General features: G+C 43.8%; 1 protein-coding gene across 2 annotated transcripts in view; it reads left to right on the forward strand.

Annotated features, from left to right (window-relative positions):
• Positions 1–7,819: 7,819 nt before the first annotated feature.
• Positions 7,820–20,704, forward strand: part of ARHGAP10 (Rho GTPase activating protein 10) — a 168,744-nt gene continuing 155,859 nt past the window's right edge. For both annotated transcript variants that reach the window (XM_056855461.1, XM_056855462.1), the window contains exon 1: positions 7,820–7,973. In XM_056855461.1, coding sequence (XP_056711439.1) covers positions 7,820–7,973 — 154 coding nt within the window. The remainder of the gene's footprint in view (positions 7,974–20,704) is intronic.

The following is a 20,704-nucleotide window of genomic DNA, read 5'->3' on the forward strand; positions in this document are numbered from 1 at the left end:
TCACAAAGGGCTCTTCTGTGCCATATAGTTACTGTTTGTATGAATCCTAATTTAGTACTAGAAGCCAAACAGAAGTCAGACTCTTGCTTCTTATGACAGACAAAAGATGGTGCATTTGCGATAGAAGATTGCCGAAAGGCAATCACAATGTAGTCATTACAATATATTAGAAGAATTTCACTTGTTATTGAAAATTACCATAGGGAGTGGCAAAATAATAAGGTAATAATAACATCTAATAACATTAGGAAATTTATGGTAACACAGTAATTGGAGGAAGACAGTATAAATGGGATAAGAGTTTCCTTTCACAATTCTGGACACTAAAAGAGATGTGAACGATGCTGGAACATTTACACTTATACCTATTTAATGTGGAGGGGAGCGAACACAGGTCATCACCAGAATGAAACTGATATAGGAAGCATAAAAGAGAGGTTGCAATCATCACATACTATCCAACAAAATGCTATAGATGTATTCATTTTTTTGGTCTCTTGTAACTCTGAGAACACTTACCGGTACTTAGAATTAAGTCCATTCCAGTGGGACTTACATCCAAGTGGAACTGGGCCACATCATTGTAATCACTGCCATAGGGTTAGACAACACAGCTGGTCAAGGATGTTTACAACGCCAGTTACAAATAGGGTTGCAAGGTCTCTCTTTGCCACCGGTGGGAGGTTTTTGGGGCAGAGCCTGAGGAGGGCAGGGTTTGGGGAGAGGAGGGACTTCAATGTTATAGAGACCAATTGCCCAAGTGGCCATTTTCTCCAGGTGAACTGATCTCTATCGGCTGGAGATCAGGTGTAACAGCAGGAGATCTCCATCTACTACCTGGAGGTTGGCAACCCTAGCTACAAAGCAGGTATTTTTTTTCTACAAACCACACAATGAGTATAGCTGGATGCCAAATGTTTGCACATTTCATTTATCGCACTACATCCCACTTCCAAAATGTTCAGTGTTCAGGGCGCAGGAGAGGCAGAGAGCATGCCAATCAGTTATGTACACTTGGCATTAATGAGAGCAAACGCAGTCTCGGGGCCACCGGGAAAAATCCCACGAAGCACGCAGGCAAGCAAGGAGGCCGCCGCAGGGTGGGATGCCAGCAGGCGAGGATGCTACTGGGCAGAAGCAGGTGGGCACAGCGCCTACAGGAACACATGAAGCTGCTTTATACTGAATCAGACCCTTGGCCCATCCAAGTCAGTATTGTCTACTCAGACCGGCAGCTGCTCTCCAGAGTCTCAGGAAGAGGTCTTTCACATCACCTACTTGCCTAGTCCCTTTAAATGGAGGTGCTGGGGATTGAACCTGGGGCCTTCTGCATGCCAGGCAGATGCTCTGCCACTGAGCTACAGCCCCTCCCCACAGCTCTCCAGGGCCTCAGGCAGAGGTCCTTCACATCACCTACTTGCCTAGTCCCTTTAAATGGAGGTGCTGGGGATTGAACTTGGGACCTTCTGCGTGCCAAGCAGATGCTCTGCCACTGAGCCACAGTTCTGGGGTCATGAGAGTCTAGTCTCATCACTCCCAGCTTGGATCACTGACGGGGCCGACCGGGCAGGGAAACAGCCCCGGCCTTGCACGACTGGCCCCTGCCCTCCACGAGATGCGGCACGTGTGTGGAAACCAGGACGCGCAGGCCCAGGTGGGAAACTGCTGCTGGCGGGGACAGGCGGAGCGTGCAGGACGCAGAGGGAAGCAAGCCAACCACCACCACCACCACCACCACCACAAACAAGCGCACGTCCGCCAGCCCGGTTCGTCACCTCGGCGATGTTTCCGAGCGGGGTCAGCAGCCACGGGCGCAGGGAAGAACTGGCGCTCTCGAGCCGCGACTGGACGCCGCCATTTTAGAAAAGGGCGACGCGAAGGCGAAGCATCGCGAGAGACGGGAACGGGCCGGCGGCTGGCGGCGTGAACAGCGTTCGCTCCAAAGCAAAAAGGCTCCCAAAGCTGTCTGGTGACGTCAGTGCTTCGGCTGGCACCGGAGCCAACGTCGCCTCACCTCCTCGCCCAGCTTACGTGCGCGCAAACGACACGCGCAGAGGACGATTTGCGCATGCGCAGAAAGGAGGCGAAGCCGCCGCTGCCTTACTTTATGAGAACCTCTACTGTGTGTGTTGAGTCCCGTCAAGTCGCTTCCGACTCATGGCGACCCTATGAATGAAAGCCCTCCAAAATGTCCTATCTTTGACAGCCTTGCTCAGCTCTTGCAAATTGAGGGCTGTGGCTTCCTTTATTGAGTCCATCCATCTCTTGTTGGGTCTTCCTCTTTTCCTGCTGCCCTCCACTTTTCCTAGCATGACGGTCTTTTCTAGGGACCCTACTAGGTCGTATCTCTTCAATCTCTTCAAGCTATATGCAGAACATATAATTAGGAAAACTGGATTAGATTTAGATGAAGGTGGAGTGAAAATTGGAGGAACAATAACAATTTGAGATATGCTGATGACACTACATTATTGGCAGAAAATAGTGAAGGTTTGAAACGACTACTGCTGAAAGTTAAAAGAGAAAGTGCCAAAGCAGGACTACAGCTGAACATCAAGAAAACAAAAGTGATGACTACAGGAGAATTTCACAACTTTAAGGTTGACAGTGAGGAAATTGAAATTGTTCAAGACTTTCTATTCCTTGGCTCCACCATCAACCAAAAGGGAGACTGCAGCCAAGAAATCAGAAGGACATTGAGACTGGGAAGGGCACCCATGAAGGAGCTAGAAAAGATTTTGAAGTGTAAGGATGTGTCACTGGCCACCAAGACAAGATTAATTCATGCCATCGTATTCCCTATTACTATGTATGGGTGTGAAAGCTGGACAGTGTAGAAAGCTGATAGGAAGAAAATAGATTCCTTTGAAATGTGGACTGCCCAAAAAACAAATCAGTGGGTTATAGATCAAATCAAGCCTGAACTGACCCTAGAAGCTAAAATGACTAAACTGAGGCTGTCGTATTTTAGTCATGTCATGAGACGACAAGAGTCACTGGAAAAGACAGTCATGCTAGGAAAAGTTGAGGGCAGCAGGAAAAGAGGAAGACCCAACAAGAGATGGATTGACTCAATAAAGGAAGCCACAGCCTTCAATTTGCAAGATCTGAACAAGGCTGTCAAAGACAGGACATTTTGGAGGACTTTCATTCATAGGGTCGCCATGAGTCGGAAGCGACTTGACGGCACTTAACATAGACACACACTCACTAGGTCGTTTGAATTTCTTTTGGGTGCTACACACAGAAGTGTCGCTGTTTATAGCCATGGATTTGCTAGAGACCGTATGCGATTATTTATTTTTTAAAGACACCGGAGTGGTAAATGCAGGATGGGAGTTATTTCCACACAGACTACTTGCAAAATCCCTGTCAATCAATCGACATTCCCCTACTGAGTTGAAGGACAGAGGTCCCAGCGCTCCTGATTGTCTCATTCTGTACCATGGCACAGGCTCTAGACATCTTCAGCATAAGTAATTGTTGACCAGAAAATAAGTAAGAGTACATCATCATAATGTTCAGGTATTCATATCCAATTCTCTCTCTCCCCCTCCTCAAATAAGCAAAGTTTAGGGACTGGAACTGGAAATTTTCTGCAGGAAAACGAGTGCAATAGTTACTGTTCCCTGGCACTGTCCTCCATTTTTAAATTGCAGCTCCTGAAGTAGGGTTGCCAACCTCCAGGTACTAGCTGGAGATCTCCTGCTATTACAACTGATCTCCAGCTGATATAAATCAGTTCACCTGGAGAAAATGGCAGCTTTGGCAATTGGACTCTATGGCATTGAAGTCCCTTCCCAAACCCCGCCCTCCTTAGGCTCTGCCCCAAAAACCTCCTGATGGTGGCAAAGAGGGACCTGGCAACCCTAACCTGTAGCTATATTCTGTTTAAAAAGATTGCCAGGAAAACATGAGAGTTTAGGTAGCTTTTAGCTGGATGAAATGAAAAAAGCTTTGAAATAAAGCTTGCTTCTAAACCCAATCAGAGGTGCTCATTTAAGCCTGCTGTGGCCAGGGTCCCCAATGTTTAAGAGAGCACCTTTTAAAATATATTCAGATCATGCGAGGGAGGGCACCTTGGCCATCTTCTGGGCATGGAGTATGGGTCACTGGGGGTGTGTGGGGTAGTTTGGAATTTCCTGCATTGTGCAGGGGGTTGGACTAGATGACCCTGCTGGTCCCTTCCAACTCTATGATTCCACCTGGAGATTTGAGGGTGGAACCTCAGAGGGTGGAATTTAGGGAGGGGAGGGGGGGACTTCAGTAGGGTATAATGCCATACAGTCCACCTTCCAAACCAGCCATTTTCTCCATAAAAGATGGAATAAATGTTATAAATAAATAAATAAGCCATCCATGTAGTCTGGAAATCGCTGGTAGTTCCAGGGGATCTCCAGCCCCCATCTGGAAGCTGGCAACCCTACTCATTGAGAAATTTGAGGCTACTGTAAAAATTAGTTTCACCCACCAAGACAACTTTCTCTCTTACACAGGGTTTCTTTTTGGGAGGGAACTTTCCCAAGTTCTGAGGGGGAACTGGCGGAAATAAGTTGGTAGTTACATCAGTGCCGGCACCTTTTATGTTTATCCATAAGCACTACTCTTAAAGACCTGCTGTGCAATCCTGTGCTGTGCAATCCTGAAGGGGGGGCAAGCTCCATAGGAGCCGGCATGACGTGCCCATTTAACCTGGGATAATGTGCATTTACGCCATGCCTGGGAGCTGCGCCATCCTCTGCAGCCAGCGCAAAATTCTGGAAGAGGCAGCAGGCACCAGCATGGGGGGTGGGGGCGGTTGTTCAGCTTCCAAACCCCTTCTGCCCCGGGAACGCCCTCTCGAGTGGCTGCACCACTTTTTTTGGTGGCGCAGCCTTGCTTTTTGCAGTGGGGCATTTCCCCCCTTTTTATATTAAAAAAAATTGTTTGTTTTCTCCACAATGGGTGGGAAGCCTCTGAAGAGGCGGTGCAGCTATGCTGCTCCTGGCCGTTGTGGATTTAAACCCCCACCCCAGAATGGGTTGTAAGCCACATTTATTGCAGTATGAGCATTTGTGAGTCACAGCTCCCTTTGCCTTCACATATCTGAAGAAGGAAGCTATGACTCAGGAAAGCTCATACTGAAATAAATGTTAAAGGTGCCACTGGACTTTTGTTCTCTCTTACAAATTTAAGATTATGAAACCACCTTCCACTAGAAAACTAACCTTGTCTTGATGTTCAATGTGGTTTTAAAGCAATCCTTGAAACTTTCTCATTGAGATTGATTTTCCACTGCTGAATATGTCAGATCGCAATTACGGCTTGCCACTGCTGTCTGACATCGTTATTGAGTTGTCTTTACTATTTATGTGTTCTATTTTGTGATTGTTATTCTACTAATAATAACAGCTTTCCCTGTTTGGGGAATGTTTGATTGTATAGCAGGTTAAAGTTTTTCTGAGATGTTTTTATCTATTTGAAAAACATGTCTGTGTCTCCTTTCCCACCCAAACAGGATCACTAAAGCGGTGATATTATTTTACTGACGTCAACGTGTCAGAGTATAAAGACCAGAGGAATCTTTGTTGAAGGATAAACACAAAAGTAATCTTGTGGCACCTCAAAGACTTTGTTTGCACGATCTTTTATGGACTAGAGCCTGTTTAATCAGATGGGTGAAATGCGCACTCAATTGGCAGCTATAAATATATGGAGCCGGGGGGGGGGGGGATGGTAAACAGTGAGGTCAAAAGGCCATGGAATGCAAGCAGCATGATATGCAACATGAAATACCAGAGGCATTTCTTCTTTTATTTTATGACCTTTATATCCCACTATTTAGTTTTTTCTCCGTTCTCCACCCCCGTATCTGCCAACTGAGGACACACCAGAAATGCGCTGTAGCCTATGAAAGCTTATACCACAATAAATCCTATTGGTGCCCCTAGAGAGCCAGCATGGTGTAGTGGTTAAGAGCTGTGGTTTGGAGCAGTGGACTCTAATCTGGAGAACTGGATTTGTTTCCCCACTCCTCCAAATGAAGCCAGCTGGGAGACCTTGGGATAGTCACAGCTCTCTCGGCCCCGCCTACCTCACAGGGTGTCTGTTGTGGGGAGGGGAAGGTGATTGTAAACCAGTGTGATTCTTCCTTGTGTGTGTGTGTAAAGTGCCATCAAGTCGCAGCCGACTTATGGCGACCCCTTTTTTTGGGGGGGGGGGGTTTCATGGCAAGAGACTAGCAGAGGTGGTTTGCCAGTGCCTTCCTCTGCACAGCAACCCTGGAATTCCTTGGTGGTCTCCCATCCAAATACTAACCAGGGCTGACCCTGGGGGTTACTGCATTATGTATTCCCAGCGATGTATTAAGAGTTTGAAAATGTTATAAAAAACATCGCTTTAAAAGGGTGCCACGGTTAAAAAATGGTTGGAAAACGTCTTCACACTAAAGAGGCCAAAGTGCGAACAGCATTGTTTGTAACATTTTCAAACTCTTAATACATTGCCGGGAATACATAGGCTGTTACTGCACTAGGTATTCCCAGCGACGTATCAAGAGTTTGGAAATGTTATAACAAACATCGCTTTAAAAGGGTTTTTGGATGCCACGGCTAAAAAATGGTTGGAAGACGTCTTCACAGCTAAAGGGGCCAAAGTGCGAACAGTATTGTTTATCGCATTTCCAAACTCTTAATACATCGCTGGGAATACATAATGGGGTAACCCCCCCCCCCACGCTTGGCTTCTGAGACCTGACAAGCTCAGGCTAGCCTGGGCCTTCGGTGGTAGCCAAAGTCGGCGTATAAAAACCAACACTACTTTTTCTAGATAATTCACAGTGGGTCGCCGTGTTAGTCTGTCTGCAGTAGTAGAAAAGGGCAAGAGTCCAGGAGCACCTTAAAGACTAACAAAAATATTTTCTGGTAGGGTATGAGCTTTCATGAGCCACAGCTCACTTCGAAGAAGTGAGCTGTGGCTCACGAAAGCTTATACATTACCAGAAAATATTTTTGTTAAGTCTTTAAGGTGCTGTATCTGAAGAAGTGAGCTGTGGCTCATGAAAGCTCATACCCTACCAGAAAATATTCTTGTTAAGTCTTTAAGGTGCTGTATCTGCAGAAGTGAGCTGTGGCTCACGAAAGTCTTCAAGGTTAAGTCTTCAAGGTGCTTTATCTGCAGAAGTGAGCTGTGGCTCACGAAAGCTCCTATCCTACCAGAAAATATTCTTGTTAGTCTTTAAGGTGCTACCAGACTCTTGCCCTTTCCTACGACTACTTCTAGATTCCTTTTATTGGTGGTGGTGGTGGGGTACTGAAAGGGGGACCCGTCCCGGCCTCTCAGCGTGAGGTCAGCGGCCGCTCCTGCCTGGGCCGGGCCCTCCCAGCAGGGCCGGGCCCACCCGAGCGTGGGAAGAGCGAGACCCCGGGAGGCGCCGCCCGGGGAAAGGCCGGGTCTCCAGCGGGAATAATGGGAGGCGGGCGGGGCGAGGTGGAAAAGAAGGCCGGCCTCCGCCGCCGCCTCCGCCTCGGCCGCCGCCTCGCTCCTTTCCCGCCCTCGCCGGCCCGGGGCGCGCGCGCGCGGCTTCCCAGCGGAGCCTGCTCGGCGGCCCTGCCCGCGCCTTGGCCCGCGGCCCAGCGCGCCCCCCAGGCTTTCTTTCCCGGCGCCTGCCCTGTCGGACGCTCCTTCCCGCACTCCCTCTCCCGTGCCGGGCTCCTTCGCCCTGGTGAGGCGCTGAGGGGAGCCGCGCTGGTCGGCCGGGAGCTGAGGGAGGCGCGGCGCCGGCTGAGGGGACGGGCGGGGGGCGGCGGGGGGGGGGGTCTCCGGCCGGAGCCCGGCCGCCATGGGGCTGCAGCCGTTGGAGTTCAGCGACTGCTACCTGGACAGCCCCTGGTTCCGCGAGCGGGTCCGCGCGCACGAGGCGGAGCTGGAGAAGACCAACAAGTTCATCAAGGAGCTCATCAAGGACGGCAAGAGCCTCATCGCCGCCACCAAGAGTGAGTCCGGCGCGGGGAGAGGCGGCGGTCCCGCCACCCCGGACGGAGCCCCGCCTGCCCCGGCCAGGTCTGCGGGCCGAGGCGCGCCAGGCAGCCGGGGTGGGGGGGCGGCCGCCGGGCTTGGCCGGCCGCTTCGGGCCGAAAGGGCGGCCGCTGGAGGGTCTCCTGAGGGGCGGCGGGGAGAGCGGCTGCTGAGCCGCGCTCGGGTGAGGGGAAGGGGGAGCAGGGGTGGGGGGGACCGCACTAGGTATTCCCAGCGATGTATTCAGAGTTTGAAAATGTTATAAAAAACATCGCTTTAAAAGGGGCTGTTACCGCACTAGGTATTCCCAGCGATGTATCAAGAGTTTGGAAATGTTATCAAAAACATCGCTTTACAAGGTTTTTTTTTTTTTTTACCGCACTTCGTATTCCCAGCGATGTATTAAGAGTTTGAAACGGTTATAAAAAAAAAACTGTTCATACTTTGGGGGCGACCACACTTTGCATTCCCAGCAATGTATTAAGAGTTTGAAACGGTCATCAAAAATACTTCACAGTATACTTCAGGATCTGAAGAAGTGAGCTGTGGCTCACAAAAGCTCATACCCTGCCAGAAAATATTTTTGTTAGTCTTTAAGGTGCTGCTGGACTCTTGCCCTTTTCTACTATAAAAAAATACTGTTCGCACTTTGGGGCTGGCCACACTTTGTATTCCCAGCGATGTATTAAGAGTTTGAAACTGCTATAAAAAATACTGTTTGCACTTTGGGGGTGGCCACACTTCGTATTCCAGCGATGTATTAAGAGTTTGAAACTGTCATCAAAAAAATACGGTTCGTACTTTGGGGCTGACCGCACTTCGTATTCCCAGCGATGTATTCAGAGTTTGAAACTGTTATAAAAAAATACTGTTCGCACTTTGGGGGTGGCCGCACTTCGTATTCCCAGCGATGTATTAAGAGTTTGAAACTGTTATAAAAAAATACTGTTTGCACTTTGGGGCTGATCGCACTTCGTATTCCCAGCGATGTATTAAGAGTTTGAAACTGTTATAAAAAAATACTGTTTGCACTTTGGGGCTGATCGCACTTCGTATTCCCAGCGATGTATTAAGAGTTTGAAACTGTTATAAAAAAATACTGTTCGTACTTTGGGGGTGGCCACACTTCGTGTTCCCAGCGATGTATTAAGAGTTTGAAACTGTTATAAAAAAATACTGTTCACACTTTGGGGGTGGCCGCACTTTGTATTCCCAGCGATGTATTAAGAGTTTGAAACTGTTATCAAAAAATACTGTTCGCACTTTGGGGGCGACCGCACTTTGTATTCCCAGCAATGTATTAAGAGTCACTGGAAAAGACAGTCATGCTTGGAAAAGTTGAGGGCAGCAGGAAAAGAGGAAGACCCAACAAGAGATGGAGTGACTCAATAAAGGCAGCCACGGCCTTCAGTTTGCAGGATCTGAGCAGGGCTGTCAAAGATAGGACATCTTGGAGGATTTTCATTCATAGGGTCGCCATGAGTTGGAAGCAACTAGACAGCACTTAACACACTCACAAAAAATGGCTGGAAGACGTCTTCACAGCTAAAGGGCCAAACAAAGTGTGAACCGTATTTTTTATAACAGTTTCAGATTCTTAATACATTGGTGGGAATATATAGAAAGTGCGAACAGTATTTTTTATAACGTTTTCAGACTCTTAATACATCACTGGGAATACAAGTGCTGTAGCCCCCTTTGTTTGGCCCCTTTAGCTGTGAAGACGTCTTCCGACCATTTTTTAGCCGTGGCATCCAAAAACCCTTTTAAAGCGATGCTTTTTATAACATTTCCAAACTCTTGATACATCGCTGGGAATACAAAGTGCGGTAACCCCTCATGTCTCTCCCGCGGCCAAGCGTACTTCTTGACTGTCTGCTTCCATATTCCTGAGGTTGAAACCTTTTGGACGGCCTGGGTCTAAAAACATGGGTTGCCAGGAAGCAAAGGGGGCCCACCCACAACTATAAGGCTATAGTTTAATTTTAATATTAAATATATTGGCAATGTTTAAGGGGGCCCGCTTGCCATCAGGCAAGCTGACTCCCTGGCCAGTCCGCCACTGGACTTAAGATTTCTTTTTAGCAAGAGCTGCTAGCACCCGACAAAGATTGCAGTCAGAGCCGGGGCAGTCTTTTTTTGTGCCCTAGTATTTGTATGGGAGACCACCAAGGAAGTCCAGGGTTGCTATACAGAGGAAGGCACTGGCAAACGCCCCTCTGAGGTCTGTGCCCTAGGCGACCGCCTGGTTCGCCTGATGTTAGTCTCTTGCCTTGAAAACCCCATAAAGGGGTCTCCATAAATCAGCTGCGACTTGACGGCACTTTACTCACATACAGGCAAGGCTAATTGCTTGTTACCCCCCCATTGCTATCCAATTTTCAAAAACAGATGTCTTGTAGAAAAAATAAAAGCCTGATGCATCCCTACAAAACTTTTTATAAGACGTTATAATTATATTCCGTAATACTGTTGTGGTACTTATCGTAAAATAAAAAATATAAATTGTCAGTTGCATTTTTTCAAGAAACCAATTGGTTTAAAACCATGCCGCTCAGGCCAGTTCTGCGCCCCTCTGAGGTCTGTGCCCTAGGCGACCGCCTGGTTCGCCTGATGTTAGCACCGGCCCTAATTGTAGGTAGCCCTCTTGGCGGACAGAAATACCCCCTTCCCCAATATAACAATGGTAGGGTAATATCTGGTTGTCCAGACCAGGGCTTCTTAAACTTTCTCCACTCTCGACCCCTTTTTGCCTGAGAAATGTTTACGTGACCCTGGGTATATAGTTATATAAAACAGGTATACAAATCAAACATTTACTGATAATAAATCATAAAGAAATTTATTGCACACCAATTCTTTGGTATACGTATAATTTTACCATTTACTGTTGCCAATTTTTTCGTGACCCCCACATTCAGTTACAGTTTGAGAAGCTTTGGTCCAGACCGCCAGCCCCCCACCTCACTCCATGACAGATTCCTGCTTGGTCCACCCCTCCCATTCAAAGATCCTACACCAGGTGCTTGATTAGCAGTGCCACTCTTAATACACATTCTTGGAAGGAAAGGAAGTCTACAAGGAGTAGACTTCAGTAGGGTTCTGAGCAGGGCTGTCTTAACAGCATTAGAGGCCCCCGGACAAAGGAGTGCACTGGGGCCCCTACCTACACAACCACTCGCAGGAATAAAAATGTAAATGGTCGGTTAAATTAAAGATATATTTATTGGTGCTTCCATAATGAACAAGTCCTTTCTTACATTATATTTTGGTATTTATTCTTAATCCAAACCCAAATTAACATGAATATTGTTCATTATCTTTAGTGAAACACGTGCTAAATATGCAGAGTCACAACATACATAGATTAGCCCCTGTGCTCGTGGGGGCCCGGGCAACTGCCCAGCATGGCCAGGCGTTAAGACGGCCCTGGTTCTGAGTAGACCTGCACTGTATGACAGGTATGCTTCTGCTACCTTACTGTGTCATTGGCTGTCTCCTCAGGCCCCCAGTGTGACAGTTCCCCCAAGTTTTGAATCCCTAGTTCAACCCTCGTGGCGGCCTTGTTTTTATTAAGACCAACCAAAGTGTCACAAAAGCTTTGGAGTTTCTCAGAATGTGTTTCTACTACTTCGTGATAGTTTGGGCCTAATAAAAAGGTACTGCGTTGGATTAGATTTGCTCATTAGTTACAAAAAAGCACCAGTAGTTTTGTGGTAAAAAAACACCCCACACTTTGTTTTTTAGTTGATGCATGTGTTTGGCACAATAAGCATCACCTTAGAAGAGGTATTCATTCCTGAGAGCAAGGGAATGCCTCTTTTCAGAGAGTGTTCCCCATCTGCAGTTTTTACACGCTGAAGTGTTTTATTTAAAAAATGATGTTCAATTGAGGCATTTAAAAAAAGCCAAAAGTTATGGGGCAGTCTTGATTTCAGTGAGCAGTAGTTCTGCAAGAATTGAACCGGCAAGAGTTGCTGCCCTAGTTAATATTGATAATGATGATAACCTTTGAACTTTGAGAGACCTAGAATTTCTTACCCTTAGGAGTTTTCTGAAAAGAGACTTCCTGATGACAGCAATCAATCTTTGCACACTAATCTTAGCATTTTGAGGCATCAGTTATTGCTCTTTAAAACCCTTTGTCTTTTTGAGAATTAGTGTCAACAAACATATTGATTATTAAATATTTAGCCTAGCTATTTTTTGAGAACTCTCAGTAACTTTCTAATTTCAGATCCCTTGGCCATGTTTATACAAATAGATCAGCATTCCCACAGTGTTTTATGAAGTTTCAGGTTGTCATTTAGGCCTTTGGTAATCAGATGGTTCTTTCTGAGGTTGACATGTATGCAAAATGTGGTTTCATTATGGGTTCTGTGGCTTGTCTTTGAATTTCTGTTGTCTCCAATGGGTATGAAATATCACAAATTTAAATAGAATATAGAGTGTGTTGGTTGCAAACACATCTCTGTTTATTTATTTAAAATATTTATATACTTGCTTTTCTGTCTGGAATCCCATTACCATAGGTGAAGAACAACAATACCAAACAATATAAACAGTTTAATAAAACTACACACTAAAACTAAAATGAGTTATGCCCCAACTAGCAGAATATTCCCCCTTTGTCCAGGTGTTGGCTACCCCCAAAACTTTCCAAAACAGCCCCGTTTTGCAGCCTCGATAGAAACACTGGAGACTAGAAACCTCCAACCTCTTCTTGGAAGCTGTTCTACTGGCATGGGGAAGCCAATGAAAAAGCTGTGGCAGAATGTGCCTTAGTCAGCCCATGGGGAGGGGGGTACAGGTTGATAATAGACCTTGCAAAATACTCACAGGAACATGCACGGAGAGGCAGTCCTTCAAGTATGTGGGCCCCAGGTAAAGAACTGCTTTAAACATGAGCATCAGCACCTTGAATTGAACCCAGAAACTAATTGGTACCAGTAAAGGGAGTTAGAAGGAATTTAAACTCCTCCAAGGAGCTCAGGATAGTATATGTGCAGTGCAGTCCAAAACAGAGTTATACCATTTCTTAGAGCCAAACTAGGTGTGACTGCAGCCATGGGGCCAACCCATGGCCACCAATGCCATTTTAGAGGAATAGTTAGTCATTTTTAAATTACTGTGACGCAGCAGCAACAAGCAATCTTGTCCTTGCCCAGTGTCTTGTTTTGGCACTTTAAAAGGTGTGTGTGTGGGAGGGACAAGGTCCAACTAGCCTTTTGTGTTTGACATCCAAAAAAAGCCCATGCTGGGGATCATGGGACCTGTTGTATGAGGTCTTACACCAATATAGTTGTGTTGAGTTGTTTTGTTCTGAAATAATGGAACATAACTCACAGTCCTGTGTTAGCAGAGCAGTTTGTAGACCTGCATCTTCTCACTGTTTGCCATGCTGTCTAGAGGGTTGAACCCTAAATCAGCTAAAAAGATGGGACTGGACTGTAAATAAACTTCAACTATAGCATAATAACGCTGGGTGTTATGTGCTGCCAAGTCACTATTGACTTATGGCAACCCTATGAATTAATGAACACCAGAATATCCTAACTTTAACAGCCTTGCTCAGGTTTTGCAAAATGACGGCCGTAGCTTCTTTTATTGAGTCAATCTATGTCATGCTGAGTCTTCCTCTTGTTCTACTGCCTTCAACTTTTCCAAGCATTATTGTCTTTTCCAGTGACTCTTGTCTTCTCATGATGTGACCAACATATAATAGCCTCACTTTGGTAAATTTAGTTTCTAGGGAGACGTCAGGCTTGATTTTATCTGTTTTTGTTTTTGATTTGATTTGTTTTGTTTTTGGTGGACCATGACATCTGCACAACTCTCCTCAAACCCTACATTTCAAGTGAAATGTTTTCTTCCTGATTTCTTTATTGTCCAGCTTTCTCACTCATACCCAATAATGGAGAATACCATTGTATGATCTTGATCTCCAGCAACACTTGCTTACACTTGAGGATCTTTTCTAATTCCTTCATGGCTGCTCTTCCAAGTCTCAATCTCCTTCTGATTTCGTGATTGCGGTCTCTCTTTTAGTTGATAATTGAGGGAAGGAGTAGAAAATCTTTAACAATGTCAATTTCTTCATCATCAACCTTAAAGCTGTGCAGTTCCCCAGTAGCCATTACTGTTGTCTTCTTGATGTGCAGCTGTAATCCTGCTTTAGCACTTTCTGCTTTAACCTTCATCAGTAGACATTTCAAATCTTCACAATGTTCTGCCAGTATTGTGGTGTCATCTGCATATTTCAAATGGTTAATGTTCCTTCCACCAATTTTCACTCCACCTTCATCTAAATCTAATCCAGTTTTCCTTAATGATACATTCTGCACATAGATTGAACAGACAAGGAGATAATATACATCCTTATCTGACACCTTTGCCAATTGGAAACCATTGCATTTCCCTATGTTCTGTCCTAGCAGTAGCTTCTTGTCCAGAGTAAAGGTTACACACCAAAACAATCAGATGTTGTGGCACACTCATTTCTTTTAAAACCAACCATAACTCTCCATGATCCACACAGTGGAAAGCTTTTCTGTAATCTATGAAACACAAGCTGATTTTCTTCTGACCTTCTCTGGAATGCTGCATTAACCATCGTTACTAGACTGAAAACAGGCTTCTGCTACAGCATAACTCTAACGGTTATAAAACTACAGTGAATCTGTTCTGTAAATAATACAGTACTTTGAGCAAAATGTTTTACCATCTTTATCTTGCTTACCTAACAACAATGCTAGAGACATTTGTTCGTATAATAAAGTATGTATGTGTGTTTAAGTTTTGAAACTTTTTCATTGCTATATATCTGTTTGGTAATTTTTGCAAATGCTTTGTTTTTGTTTTAAGTTAAAGTGAACATTACTGACTGGTAACAGATTTTTAAATTTGTTGATGATATCCTTAATGAGTTTGATTTGACTAAACTATTGTAAAGATAGCTATCTAGTGATAGTTGAGTTCTTTTCTGTATGTTGCATTATTGCAAGGTTATACTACTCTAATTTCTGCATGAAATCCCTTCTGTAACTTTCACTTACGAACTTTTCTGTTTACAGTGGAAAGAGCCTATAACATTTCCCTGAAGATCCATTCCACTCTGTATGTACAATATTCATGATTTTCCCCCTAGTGATATTTCCTTTTTATTAGCGTAATAATTATATACTAATATTTGTAATAGGTCTTGAAAAATCATTATAACATACTGTGGACAATAAAAATGATGTCAGTAGTAGTGTGAATAATTTTCTTATACCTCTTGGTTCTTCACTGATTGTGACTGGCTTTTGCAGTATTGCCGAATTCCTTCTTTTTCACACCTCTTTATATTTGTTTCCAAATCAAAGTCTGTCTTTGAGGTGTTGAAGTGGTATGGTATATCTTAAAATGAGTGGCTAAGATCTCATCTCGAGTATTCTTGGCATCTACAGTTCAGATTTATGCACAAGCTCCTCCCTTTTTAAAAAAAGAACAAGCACAAAACTATTTTGCAAGTCTAGTGCCACTGAAGAAAACCACAGTCAAATCTGAGGTGTGAAATATGACTAGATTCTTAGAGCACAATCCTGAAGGGAGGTAGATCTGCGGCGGCCAGGAGCAGCGGAACCACACTTCCTCCTCAGAGACTTCCTGGCTGCCACGGAGCCTAAAATAAAAAAGGAGAAAATGCCCTCTTGAAAACAGCGAGGGTGTGCCACCAAAAAAGGTGGTGCAGCCCCACCGCCGCTCAAGGGGGCATTCCTGGGGTGAAAGGGCTATGGAGGAATCCTAAAGGCAGCTCCATCTCTGGGAACACCCCGGGAACACCCCAGGAACACCCCCCCACGCCAGCATGTGTCTGTGCTGGTGGCAGGCACCGGTGGCTCCCGGATGCTATCATGTTTGCCCCCGTGCTGGCATAGATGCCACCTTAGTCCATTATAAAGTGGCACCTTCACTGGCGCAGGGTCATGCCGGCTTCAAAAGAGCTCCCCCCCCTTCAGGAATGGGCTGCCCAGATGATTTTCCAACATATTCATAAAGAAGTTTTCCCCCTTGAAACCAACACATTCAAAGTACTTAGATGTGAATAAAAACAGTGTACTTGAAGTCAGTAGAAAGTCCTATTCAAGGAACGAAAAAGCAAAGCAGCCAAATGCAATTAAGCAATGATTTACTATGATTTGGTGATTTTAAAAAATCTTCAAAAAACCCATGTACATTTTTAAAAGACAGTTTCAGTTATTAACCATTATCTCTTGTTAACATTTGCAATCCTTCATCAAGCATAACTTGAGGGTTATTTGTGTCACTATAAATAAATGGGATGTGTATCAAAGAAATGTGAAGCCATATATTCTGGTTTGTTTTTTTAAATTTTGTTCCAATGTAAGTAGCATGGTAACTATTGGCTTAGATTCCTTTGGAGAGTTTCTACAAAGAGAATAATTTCTACCGGTGGGGTGCAACTTTTTCACCTCCCACTTCCACTACTACCTAACATGCCCCCTGAAATGCTGCTGTGGGGTGTGTGTGTTCCTTATCCCCTAGAAGCAGTATTTTGGGTTGCATTTTATGCTGTGGTAGGAGCGGCGAGGCAAGAAAGTCTTGCTGTTTGTGCACAAATCATTTTATTCTCAGAAACACTCTGGTTGATCCAAGCCTGTATTTGTCCTTAATGCTATAGAGTTGCAATGAAACTGCTTTGTAGAACATTCCAACATGAAAAACACATACATCTTGCCCCAAGGTACTTGATCCTAAGTATTTTTAGTTGGTGTAAGTACCAGTGTGTTCAGTAGAGTTTGCTCCCATATAAGAGTGCATGGGATTGCAGCCTCAGTCTCACTGAAGAAATTAACCTAGTTTAACATGTTAGCAAGCCTTGTGGCCCATACTGAGAGTGAGTTGAATACAAAATTATTGAAAAACGCAGTTTAAAATAGTGGGTAGACTGTTACCTGGTTTTACCAGGCAATACAGAAGCACATATTCCATTTAAAACTTGCATGCAGAGAAGCAGGATGCCATTTTTAATTAAAAAAAAAACACCCCCTTAAGATTCTGGTTTTCTGGTAATTCAGTCTTGAGAGAGATAGGACCTAGGAAGTGAGGAAGTGCTTGGTTTTGCAAACACACAACTTATAAATACTTCGAATCACTGAAACTTATAAATACTTTGAATCACTTGGTCTGCTATTGCTGAAACAAATGCATTTATGTCTTTATGCACTTACGTGTGTGGTTTGGGAAAATAGTCTAGAATTCTTAGCAATTATGGAATAACATAGCATTTCTGTTGTGTTTGGCACTGTTCAAGAGAAAAAAACATGCCTAGTTCTATAGAATCACAGAAGTTCTGTTGTGATGAGTTGAATAGAAGTATGCATGTTTAATAAGAAACCCATCTTGGTAGTCTTTCAGCCTTTGAGCTGGTTTCCTATCTTGCGTCTTCCTTGAGTTAGTTAAAACAAGAAGCAAGAAATAATTAACCAGCAGAAGAGAGTGATCATTAACTCAGTATTCCATTACTTTATCCAGTTAAGAAGATCTGGTAACCATCTTTATTTGGAATAAGCAGTGTTTGAGGAGTCCAAAAGTTTCAGCTAGCCTTAGCAGCTTGACCACAACCATAAGCCAAGAAAGTCTCCTAAGCACAACACGGTGCAACATGGACTAGCTCTATCTGTCCTCCCAAGCTTGGAGATGGGAAATCATCACCATAGTTGTGCTGTGTTTCTCAAGTGCTTCAAGTAGTTTTGGAAGTATAGTACAACTCCAGTAAGTCCTAGACTTCCTCCCAAGCTCGGAGCTGGGGATGATCTTCAAGCTGTAAGGAAGAGCTGAGACTTGTTTGTCTTGCTCTGACAAGTGCTTTTGTGGCATTGTGGTAATGTTATTTGGGGAATGCTACTTCAGAGGTAAAATTCTACCAAAGTGCTCCATGGTAGTAATAATTACTATACAGCACCAGGCTTATAATGAACAGCTCTCTTCCAAGATATAAGAAAAATTGAAACTGGTGTATATGTGCCTACATATTTTTTAAAAGATAATTTTCAGAGTTGGATGGTTGTGAATGTGATTCAGAATCCATATGTTTGATTGGAAGAGGCAAGCACTTGTATGAGAGCAGTATGGAGTCACTGTGTCCCAAATAAACTCAGTATCTCAGCGGATACTTTGATAATAGTATTGGATAATGCAGTTAAAATGCACTTTAACAATTGTTTGCAACTGGATTTTCCTGTGTGAAAGCAGCACTAGTGTGCGTAGTTATGTCCAGATATTTAATTTATGATTTGTAAAAGGCAATAACAACGCTATTACGGATGCCTAAAATTACTTTCCTACATGGAAACTCTTAGAGCCTTTATGTAACAGAATGCTTCATGGAATGAGGCAGACAAATTGTATTAAGGGAGTACCACTAATAAGAGAGAATTTTTGATCATAGTAGCATTTCTTACAGAAAATCTGTTTAACTGTCATCTTAGTTTGCCTGTTCATGCTCAGATACTGATAGGAGTAAGGTTCTTGTTTGATGTGTGTGGTAAAAGCTGTGCTTAGAATTGTGAGGGTACCTTGTATATACTATGAGAGGTTTTTATAGTGTTTGGGGTTGCACTTGAGGATACATTGAAGAAGGTGACATTCGTTTCAACCTTCATTTTTTGAAAAAGTCAACTGAATACTCCGTTGGATGGTGTTGGATACTTTCTGATGAAGGCTCATAAACTTGAAGGGACACAGTCTGTGCTTTATGTTATATCTCAAGTAAAGCATCTGTCTGCTATGCTCCCCACCTCCTCCCATCCAGAGGAAATTATCTACAGCAGGAGGTCTAGAATCAAGGGGATAAAGTAGAGGGGTAGGGTTGTTAATGAAATCTGTAGTATAACTACTGAGGAATGTGAAGAATGCCTATCATAATGAAGGATTCTGATTAGAAGTGGATGTGTAACAAGCTTTTTACTGTGCTACCATATAGAGTTGATTCCCTAAGCATTTTACAATTATGGATCAGTAACTATATAAAACCAAATTTTACTCTGATTCTGAGTTGTAATTGTGAGCTTTGTTGTGGTATTGAAATTGTTGCTAGGTGCTGGTACTAATGTGAATGCAGAGGAGTAGACTTCTGAATTTTTAAATATGCTTGATTTTTCTTTAAAAGGTGTGTGATAGAACATTTACAGTGCAATCCTATGCAGAGGGTTCTGCATTCTAAACATGTTTACTTCAGAAGTAGTGGACTAACTATTTTCTTTATGTACATTTTGACTGACATTCTTCAAAAGAGGTCAGGTTAGTGTACATCATTTTCCTTTTTCCATTTTATCCACTGTGAGGTAGGTTAAGCTGATGGTTGAGGGGTATCTAAGATCCCAAGTGTTTTTTGTTTTTGTTTTTTTAAACAAGAAAACAAAAAAGGTGCTGGTACTTATACATAAGGTTGCACTGATTTAAACCAATTCACTCTTCAGTACTTGGGAGAGCGCCCCCCACAAAGGCTCCTGTACTCAGTACTCGGGAGGACACCCCCCCAAAAGCCCTGGAGATCCCATTCTAACACTGACCATTATGTTGACTCTCAGCATAAAATTGCACAGTAAAAAAATGTTTGAACAAAAGTCCAGTTTAAGAAACAAAATACATGCCAATGCCATTTAGATTGCTTCTGTATTTAATTCTTAAGTACCTGTAAATTACTAAATCCTTATAATATAAATGAATATTAAAACCAAAACCTCTGTCTTATGTATACCATATTGATGAGTGGCGGTGGTGGTTGAACAAGAGCTACATTCAGAAAAGCAAGTTATGAAATCAAAGCCTGTCTGTCTGTCCCAGTGTCCCCTCTCACACATTTTTGGTGCTATATATCAGGTTACCAAGTTCACGAAAGGGGCATTCACTATTTTAAGAGCAATGGTTTCTCATACACACTGCCTTTCACAGTGGTTGTTAGAAAACATGTATGCATATAACTGTAGGAAGCAGTCAAATTTTATGTGCAGACTCTTTGTTCAGTGTTGTTCACATGTATTTGATTATCAGCTGTTTCAAGAATAGTCTAACCTATTCTACTGGGGTGCTGAAATATCTTTCATACTTTTACGCCTTCTAGTACATTCTATGCCTACCTCCACACTTCCAGTTGTCTGGATTCTAGTCTTGCCATCTGGAAGCTGAGGTGCAAAGGAATTCTGGTCGCTATCCCCTGCTGCTGAATCAGATTAGAAAATTGTACCGTTACTCCTTTGATATCATGTCATATAGGCAGTGCTAAAGTGAATGTTGGCTTGCATTACAGTCAGATTTCATTTTAAACCAAGTTACTTTTTAATGTGTGCATGTATTTGTAACATCTGAATAAAGAATTTTTGCATCTTCCTCTATGGAAAGGCAAAAAATTATTTGAACTACCATAGAGAAAGAAAGTGCAGAGAATGAGAAGGATTGGGCACTGTATATGTGTGTGCCATCAAGTCACAGCTGACTTATGGCGATCCCATAGGGCAGGGGTGGGGAACCTTTTTTCTGCCAAGGGCCATTTAGATATTTATAACATCATTCGCGGGTCATACAAAAGTATCAACTCAGAACTTGCCCCCACACATTCTGGCCCTGCCCCCTTTAACCCCTCCATTGTTGCCACTTTCGCTCCCAGCCCTCTTGTAGAACAGAGGGAATATGTTTCTCCACGGCC

Source organism: Euleptes europaea, chromosome 9 (genome assembly GCF_029931775.1).
Source record: "Euleptes europaea isolate rEulEur1 chromosome 9, rEulEur1.hap1, whole genome shotgun sequence".
Taxonomy (NCBI): domain Eukaryota; kingdom Metazoa; phylum Chordata; class Lepidosauria; order Squamata; family Sphaerodactylidae; genus Euleptes; species Euleptes europaea.